The sequence below is a fragment of the Drosophila navojoa genome, chromosome 2, assembly GCF_054131105.1.
Source record: "Drosophila navojoa isolate 15081-1374.11 chromosome 2, UAZ_NAV_1.0, whole genome shotgun sequence".
NCBI lineage: Eukaryota > Metazoa > Arthropoda > Insecta > Diptera > Drosophilidae > Drosophila > Drosophila navojoa.
The window spans coordinates 15,200,244-15,210,594 of NC_142890.1; the positions used below are offsets into that span (position 1 = coordinate 15,200,244).

The following is a 10,351-nucleotide window of genomic DNA, read 5'->3' on the forward strand; positions in this document are numbered from 1 at the left end:
CGTCTGTGAACGAGCTACAGCAAATTAAATGCATCATTCAAACAAACATTTGGGGCCACACTGGCCCGCATAAATTAGTATACGAACTGCATTTCAATGTGTGCCACAAGAGCCGAAAAATGTCAGAAGATCATGGGAAAACCAGTTGGGCCGGCGCACGAGGGGCCGGCAACCAGCATGTCCAACACTACGAGAGTGTTTCTTGAATGTCTGCCACAAGGCTTATCAACGTGGGGGACAACAAGACCCAAGTCATGTCTATGTCTATAACGAAACAGCCAGCCAGCCATCGAGTCAGCCACAAAAAGTCAAAGCCCCCACAATTGCCCACCTCCGCTGCTGCGCCGCCCTCAATTGGCTTTTGGCCGCCTGGCCTCCGACGCGTTGGCTGCATTGGTCTAGTGCCGTTTGCCCGGGCTCAGTTCAGCGTGTGCCAGCGGAAGTTTTAATTCATTTTTGTTGCTTTACAAATATGTTTTTTTTTTAGTTTTTTTTTTTTTTGAAAAGCCGCAGCTCCAGTCAGCTTGGTCAACACTTTGGGCAGCGCTTCCGATACTCGAGGCTGGCGAATTTGCATATTTTACCGGATGGGAAGCACTTGAAATTAGCATGCACCGTTACTTGGCAGGGTGTGACATTATTGTTATTATTAACTTTGTACTGCAGTGAGTACCTAAAGCTTTCTCAGCATTGTTGTTAGCTAAACTCGTAGATAGAAGCGCTTTTATGGAGAGAAACCAAAATAAATTGTTATAAACTAAAAGCTGAGTTTTGATAATATTATTTAAAATATATATTATAGTAAAGACTTAATATAATAATATAACAATAATAAAAATATTTAGTATATATGTAATAATAAAAAATTCTAGACGGGTTTTTTGGCTTTTATTAATTAATTTTAATTTTGGCTTTTATTAATTAATTTTAATTTTGTCTAATTTTTTATTTTATTTATTTTTGTTTTGTAATTTAATTTTCTTTATGTATAATTTTAATTTATTTTTCTTTTGATTTTCTTTAATATTATTTATTGTTTAATATTTATTTTATGTGGCTTAAAATTGGCTTTAAATGTATTTTTAATTAAATGAAATATATTTAATTATTTTTAATTTCTTATCAAAAAGACTATATAGTCTTGCTATATGAATCAAAAGTATTTGTTTATTTTTTAATTTTAATTCTTTATTACGTATTAATCATTCTTTTGCATTAATTATAATATATTCATAATTTTATTTTCATTTTATTTAAAATGTTTTATTTTAGTTAAGTTAAGTAGTACTGGACTATCATACTACTCTTTCCAATTTTGTGTCTGGGAGTATTTGTGAGTAATTTCTAGCTATAATATTTAGCAATTAATTCGTCATATCCAACTCTATTTCCACTCGATTTACATTAGCAAGCTGCCTGAGAAGCAACAGGTAAATATTCCCCAGCAAGTAAGCCAGTTTTGACTGCCTTTATCTGCCTGTAGTAGCATTAATTTCAAATGCATTAAGATTGGGCAACATTATCGGCAGTACTTTAAACAGTTTCGCAAAGCACTTTACTCTTGACACTTTGCAATTAGATAATTCGTGACGATGGCATTGCTTGAAAAATGTGCTGGGCCTAGCCTAGACGGTGTAGACGGTGGCCCACTCGGAATGCTTAACGCCTTATTAACTTTCGGTTCGGTTGGGTTTACTGAGGTCTGGCTTTCCTCAGAAATTTCATTACGAATTCACTTAGGCGACAGGTTTTTTGTGTTGAACTGACAAAACGCCGCGATTGCTGCTTAAATTTTACGCATTCATTAATGTTGCGGATAATTGAATTTACTTATCGTGAAATACATTCATTCATACATTAAACACGACTCTGCTGACAGTCGCAATGTTGTCGCCAATAACAACAACAACAGCTACAACAACAACAACGACTACTGACTAATGCAAACAGCGATAATGATGGCCCGACTCCAGAGACAGTACACACTCAAGAGCAAGCCAGAGAAAGAAGAAGACTTAACGAACGATTCGGCACTTGAACACAAACAGGTTCTCGCCCGACCACAGCACCTATATATGTATGTATAGCCAGCCACATACTCTCGGCCAAAAGTTGCGGGACTTAAATGCGAATAGCCTGTTCCTCCCAAATACAGGCGCATGGAAATGTTCCCATTGGCCAGGAGATTGTCGGCATTGTCGGCTGCCCCCAGGAAGTGTTCAATGACGCTTCAGTAATTTTAGTATTTACAACAATTGCCAGCTGAATCATTTGAAAGCGAGCCAAGCTACAATAGAATTAAGCTAATGGAAAAACTGGTAGAGAAGGTATTCAAATGCCAAACTAGGTATTTCACTTTAAAATCTTAAAAAAAAAAAAAATAAAAAAAATGAATTCAACAAAATCTAAGTTCTTTCAACTAAATTTTTTATTTATAAAAAAAAAAAAAAATACATGAATTAATATTAATTTATATTTACAGGTATTTATATAATATTTTAAAGCCTTTTTGATTAAAAAACAATGTTTACTTTATTAGATTGGATAGATTTTTTATATATTTTATTTATTTACTGATGATTTATTTTAGTTATATATTTATTTATTTTTATTTTATTTTATTTTATTTTATTTTATTTTATTTTATTTTATTTTATTTTATTTTATTTTATTTATTTAATCATTTTTTTTTATATATATATTTGTGTTAAGCCAAACCCCTTATTATTAATTAAAATTTTTTTTTTTTTAATTTTACTATTTTGACTGAAATGGAATCTCATTAATATCATAGAAAGAAAACTGTTTTTTCTTTTAATGAATTCCACACACATTTGGTTTACAGCCATTTAACAGCTATGTTAATCAGCTATTATTAGCACCTCTTTAAAGCCAACGATTAGCTTCAGCATTTCTTACGAGCTCTTGTTTTCTTTTGATATAAAATCAATACCTTCATGTAGGCGTCGGAATATTTGCAGTTCGTAATATTTGACATTCACTTGGCACTGTCTCGTTTCTCTGTGGGCCTCTTTAAAGTCCACTTAAGTCGATTGATTGTTAACTGCCATCAAGTCCATGTCTGACTAGTCAAGTGAGCAATTTACAAAGATATACACACAGACGTACATAAATATATATAGATCCCTATATATATATAAAATATATGTTGTGATATTTTTTTAAAATTTATTGTCATTTTTTTTTTTAATTTTTTTATTCCCATTGTCGCAATTAAATTGATAGGACTTTTAAAGTCGGCATTGCCGTAACGGTTCCTATCGAAGCGTGAGAATGATTTCCAGTCATGTGTTATTAATTTATGCGCTGATGACGAGTTGCTGGACAAATAAATTGAAGTTGTACGAACATATATATGAATTGAAGAAAAAATTATATTATATAGACGCTGCTCACTCATTCGCTCTCTTATAGGCAATTAAATGCATTGAATATTGGAATTACAAGTATTATTAAAGTTTTATCATGCAAAGACTTGTCTAACCGAAAAGAGGGTAACAAGTTATTGGACTTTACCTTTCACTTTAATTTAAGCGACAAAAAGAAATACTTCTAGCACCTGAACAATACATATAGTGGTCATAGTATCTTATAGTCCAACATTTCTATTAAGTCATACTAGTATTTATAGCATATCAAGAATATGCAAGCTTAAAGAAAATAGTGTAAAACTATAAATAGTTTTGCCTCTTAAAATCATAAGCAAATTTTTGTGTTGACCCATGAATATTGTGATCTAAATTCATAGAATAGAAATTACCCCAAAATTTGTCAAATTTAACATCATATTTTGCATATGAATTTATGTATATATTTATAAAATTAGCATATATAAACTTTATAGCTACAATTAAAAAGCCAATAAATAAATGAAAGTGAATGAATGTTTGCAATTTAAATGAATACAAATTATTTTTGGCAATTTAGTCAAGGTCGTCATAAAGACAAATATATGTATCCCAATAAAATGAACCGCGAAATGTCTTGTTTTCTTATAAATTAAAACAGATATACTATAATTGTTGTGTTGTTGTGAAAATAAAAGGCGGCTGACATAATATGCGATTGTTAGCGTCAGGTGAAAGATGATCTCAATAAGATCGACAGCGATCAGCTTTGACTCTGTAGACTTTTGCACTTATTTATGGTAAATTGAATGAATTGAGAAAATACCAAACAAGCCGCAAACTCGGCTAGTAATTGATCTATCAATTTATCTATTATCAACTTCAAAGCGAATGCGATCTTCCAGGCCCAGCCCAGGCCCAGTCATTCTCTCAGTGTGTAGCCAATCAATTTGTATGGGCAGCAAGTTACGTTGTGGCACTACCCTCAATATTAATTCAATTCATAACTCAAACCGTCTTATCAGTCACATTGATTGATGTTGCGTGCATCGAGGCAAATGCAATGAAGCAAACGTATGTATATAAATATACATATATGTGTGCATTTCTGTATATATGGGATCATAAAAGAGAAAGGGAACTTTAAACTGTGATCTTTTCTTTTGCTGCACATATATATATATATATATATACATACGTATAAAGCGATACAATCCGCGCTCCATGATTTGTGACGCTTCAATGTGGTTTCTTGTGCCTCTCTTGGCAAAGCTGCGAGTCCAAGTCAATGGATCCTAACTTTTATGGTCAAGTGAGTATTGCAAGCATTTCACTCACTTTGAGATGTGAGCAGAGCTTTTGCTTTTACCTTGATATCTTGGCCACTCCATATGGCCAGTCAATTTGCCTTATTTGCCAGTCAAACTTTCTAATTAGACATGGCTCGTCTCTCGCCTCGCTGGGCGGGAGAACATTCGCCTGAAGCTAACGTTAATTATTATTAACTATTATCATTACTAATGCCTGTTGACAGCCGGTGCAATGTTTACTTTCAGTTACGAGCAGCTTTCGTACAACAAACTTACAAGTGCTTATACAATACACACAGCTGTGTATTTGTACACATATACAAACATACATACATATGTATGTGTAGTTTCGCAGGGCAATAAGTAGTCACGTTCGAACACAATTAGTAAAACAAGTTTGTTAACGATAAGAGTGTACTTTAGAGTGAGCCAAATGAATATTAAAATATATTGGCTTTGTAGCGAGCGTGAGGGATACGTACGATTATCCCAGAAGAGCCTCTAGAGCTTCCTACTTATTGATTTATCCCATATGGAATACAAATGGAATCTGATATATTTTCAGAAGTAGCTCTTCAATATTCACTTTGAGTTTATATTTCCTTTAATTGAATGCAATTTGATCATTTTCAATTTACGAAATGTTATCAAAGAAATTGTTTTTTTTTTGGTTTTCATTAAAAAATTTTTATTAAAATGCAGTTATTGAAAAGTAGTTAAGGGCACTCTTTTGCTAAATGAAAAGAGTATATTTAAGGCATAGCAAAACAGGACTTACCCTACAATCTATACATTCTCTCTTCAGTCTTAGAGTGAAAATATCCAAGTCTTGGGTTTAATCACTTTTAAACTGCCCTAAAGCTAAGACTATAATCGTAATAGGGTACGCCAAAGTAACGAGTATTCTGCAGTCGCTTAAACTCGACTGCAATGTTGAAGTATATATACCAATAGTAATCCAATATTTATGTTCAGCACTTCAAAAATATTTGTCTATACAAAGTAAAGAGAAAGAGAGAGCGAGCGAGAGAGAGAGAAAGCAACTCGATAAATATATATGCATATATAATACATGTATGTTACATATACACAGACACATATGTATATTTGTAGTAAATATAAAAAATATATATATAAATATAATAAATAAATTCGTGCCATCAGTTTGGCGCCAATTGCGTGACCAGAGTTTAAGCATCATTTAGTTTATCTCTGGGACTTTGCCTAACAAGCACCCAGACCCCGATTAAATTAACCCCATTGACAAGGGAAATGATGAAGAAGTAGAAGAAGCAGCAGACAACGCAAAAAGCTCAGAGCTCGTGCCCCCATTTGAGTTTAATTTCTTCAGAGATGAAACAATTTCTTTGCACCAGCCCTGACAATTGTCAGCGCGCATCGAACTGGCAATTGCGACCACATGTTGCACACGCCCGCCACGGGCACACACCCCATTCACAAGCACACACACACACACACACACACACACACACACACACACATCCACACAGCGGGCATCTGCATTTCTCGCATAGCTCGTTTCACTGAGCATTTAATGATCAGACAACTAGCGGGCGTGGTCCAATTGCCGGCGCTGGCGGTTTCGCTCTATAAGCACAACAACAATAATATTCAAATATACATACATATATGTGCATGTGTATCTGTGTGTGTGTGCGCCCCTCTGCCCGTTGCGTAACCCGCGCACTAATGAGCTCCAACCGCTCTGAGGCTTGTGGGCAGAGTGTTTGGGTCTATCGGTAATTGAGACTCGATTTGGTATCGAGCCGCAGCAATTTGTATTTGCCATTTGCCACAATTAATGTGTATGTGGGTGTGTGGGCTTAACTTTGGGCCTTCTGTCTCCGTGTCCCTGTCCGTGTCTGTCTGTGTCTGTCTCTGGTTTGTCTGCCACAACCAGCTGCTGCTGCTGGCTTTGACTGCTGCGGAATGCGAATGCGCATTTGCATTTGGCCACATGTGTCTATGACTGACTGTCCGTCTCTCAGTCTCTCAGTCTCTCCGTCCGTACGTCTGTCTTCAATTGAATGTGGAGCACATGTGAGTGAAAAACGCTTGCGCCCCATAAAATATATGGATATATACATATACATATATATACACATGTGCATCTGTCTGTATAACTCAAGATTACAACTTTGCAATTTGTTAGCCCAAGTTTTTTTTAATGGTTTTCCATTTGGAGTGGGACTTCCTAAGTGCAGGCCGTAATTTGCTAGCCATTATGATTTCAGCTACTGTATCATTAATTCAAATTCCCAGGCAATGCGATCATCAATATTGATTATATCGACACCGTGAACTCTTGCAATTCATTAATAATGAACGGTCTCCAGAGATATCAACGCATAAAGAAAACTTTTTGTGCAGTCTATGATATATGTATATACTGTGATCTATATATAGACGATGTCAACTTGACTATCATCTTAAAAAGAACTAGATTTATCATTATTGAAGTCTAGCATTTCTTTCAATACTTTTAAAGATCATATCCAAGAGATATACATATATTTAGATATGATAACATGGATCATATTAAATATATATAACTTTTGCACCTATAATCCAACTGTTATATTATTTGAAATTTTATATCCTTCTATCTTTAAAAATATCAAAAGGAACATAAATAAATTTGTAATAATTAATTTATAATATTATTAAAAATATTCTTAGTTCACTTTTGTTTTGTTAGTCTTCTGTAATCTCCATAAAGTTAATAGAAATTCCATCGCTTACCAATTAAAATTGCTGGTTCCATTTTCGTAAGTCGCTCTTAATAAAAATTGGGTTAGATCCAGAGTTTCGTTGGGTTGAAAACACGTAATTCGATTATTTTCAAATTTTGTATTGTATTAAATTGCTGAATCACATAGCCTTTATTCCACTTCTCTTTCTCGTAAGACTCTATTTATGATTATTTCTTTGACATTATTTTCACTTTCTCACTTGTTTTTTGCTTCACTCTTTATTCTTGTATTTCGTAATATTTCGCGGAAATTATTGAAAATAAAGGCGCGCTCGTTGGTTTCTGGATAAATAACATTTTATACAAATATGAGGTGCAAAATTTGGTGGGAAACAAGAAATAAGAACTGACACCTGCAGCGTACCTGCCTTGAAATTGATGTTTGCAAAAGCAAAATAAACACAGAGAGTAAAAAATAAAAAATAAAAAAGTCAAGCACAGCATAAAAACACAGACACTTAAACAAATACAAATGCAAAGCGAGGGAGCGGGTGGGGGAGAAGAAAAAACTACCGTTAAACGGCAGAGAGCTATTGCCTTAATGAGTTTCTTGTTTGTTTGCATGCCATTTGTTGTGGCTTGGTTAATTTAACACGCCTTTTAGTTTGTTGTTTACTTATTTTGATAGTGCAGCCCGCTTTTTTCTCATTTTATCAATGTGTGTATTCCTTATCGCAACAGATGAGAGAGCGAGCGAGAGAGCGAGAAGCAGCACAGGTGGTTGCTTCTCTTGCGCTCTTCCGTTCTGCTGTTTGATCAGAAAACAAACACCGGGTTGAGGTTGACGCTGAGGCGGAACGGCTGGCAAAGTGGAACACGTAGTGAGCACATTCCAATACGCAAGCACGCGCATGGAAAGGGAAAACCAGATATGAAACAAATGGCATGGTGGAACAGACAACAGTTTCACTGCCTCTAACTCTGCTGACGTCGCTGTTGCCGTCTCGGGTAATTTGTGAGTCAAAGAATCAGGCAGTAAAAACAACTACAATTTGTGTGTCTGTGAGCGGCAGCGTAATGTTATATGTATATGAATGCGTGCGTGTGTGTGTTTATGCCGAGTGTGTATGTATGTGTGGGAACAAGAAAAAGAGTTAAAGACAGAAAATGCCATAGAAAATTTGTTATTTTGTTTTTTGCGCTAGAAATAAACACACAAACGGTCAAGCAGGTACGACAAATATTTATCTTTGATGAATATTTCACTTTAATTAAACAATAGGATTATTATTATTATTGTTATTTCTATAAGCAACTTGTTGCTTGGCACCGACAACACAAACACTCTGCACTTGAACTTGCTGCGCCGTTGACGCCATCATCGGCGTCCGCGTTTAATTGAATTTTTGCACAGCCTTTGAGCCAACGAAACGAGCGAATTCTCATTCTGCTCGGCGCACATTTGGATTACACACTTTTAATTAAACATTTAAAGCCACTTTAATGGCAAATATTACAGTGTGAGGCGGTGCTCAGTACGACGCTCTTTTATAGCTGCCCTTTTTTTTTGCTTTTTACTTTGCCTTTTGATTGTTGTTTCTGTTTCTGTTTCGTTTTACCTCTGCCATAAAAACGTAAAAACCTTCCGCGCACTTAAAGCGAAGTTTCTCGCGCGACTGCGCTGTCGTGACTGTCTGATTGGAGCAAACCGATCTTTAGAGCAAGCGGCAGTGTCAGCTATTATCGAGAGGCAGCAAAACGCAAGCTAAAAACTGCGGCTAAATTTGTGAGCGACGAGATTTCAGCTACTTTGAGACTAAATGAGCAATGTTTGTAGTTGTTGACAATTCTCTTTTACTGTAACAGAATTTCGTTTATTAAATCACACTTATTTCGCTATATAAAATGTATAATATATAGGAATATACACCACTAGCGGGATAAATAAATAGCTAAATCAACTGCCAGCACTGTTAAGCGACGAAAGAGCGGGCAAACTACAGAAGACGGTTCTGTTAACAGTGGTGCTTCCATTATTCACTGCCATTACTCACGGCTATTATTTGACCTACCAAAACAATGTGTTTATTTATGTTCTGCGTTGTGAATAAATAAACAAATATGGTTATATGGAGTAAATGTAATATAATGCTGCAATTTTATTAATATATTTCTGTATGATATAATTGACACTAAAATGAAACCCAAGAGCATGTTGGCTTCGGCATTGAAGCTGCTTGTCCAGCTGTTAACTAACAGCATTCGCTCTGAGAGCAGATTGCATTGGGAACAGCGTTGAGAGCACAGCAGCTCAAAAGTTCCAATTTCATTTTGGTGCATTTAAATAGAAATGGAAATGATCTGGCGCTCGCAGAGAAGGCAATCAATTTAAATCGAATTGGAATTAATTGATAGGCATCGAAGAGTCAAATTGGAAAATAGCTTGCAGCTCAGTAAATATTTACAATTTATACTTTTCACTTGTATTTGTAAAAGAGGTATGATAAAAAGCCTACGTATAATATTTGAGCTAATTTCTCGATTCTAAAAGTCTTCAGTTAGGTATTACATATAGAGATCTAACATTATCTGGTAGTTTGAGTAGAATTTATCTAGCCTTTTATCATGGGCATACTTTTCACATCACGGCATTTTATCAAAATTTAAAGCCATGACAAACAGCTAGATAAGAGCTACAGCTGTTGACAGCTCTAATGTGGACTGACGTATTCCTGCATATACTTCTAGCTGTATATATGTATATACGTTAATATATACTGATAGTGCACCTAAAATTAAAATACTTACCCATGGTTTTTATCATAAATTCATCATAGTTCATTAATGGGGGCGTTTCAGCGCCCTGTATAACATTCATGAAATCCTCGTCACTACAGACTGAATCATAATCGCTGGGATCGTGCATTTTGTATTATTATTTTTCAGAATGTGAATTCAAA

At 35.0% G+C, this 10,351-nt stretch overlaps 1 protein-coding gene across 15 annotated transcripts in view; it reads right to left on the bottom strand.

Annotated features, from left to right (window-relative positions):
* The window catches only part of Dys (Dystrophin), a 163,089-nt gene extending 152,738 nt beyond the window's left edge, over positions 1 to 10,351 (bottom strand). For 7 of the 15 annotated variants that reach the window (XM_089265598.1, XM_089265584.1, XM_089265578.1 and 4 more), the window contains exon 1: positions 10,200 to 10,350. In XM_089265598.1, the coding sequence (XP_089121724.1) occupies positions 10,200 to 10,317 (118 nt within the window). In that variant the 5' untranslated portion in view covers positions 10,318 to 10,350. The other 8 variants (XM_089265545.1, XM_089265593.1, XM_018111938.3 and 5 more) reach the window with 5 other exon arrangements.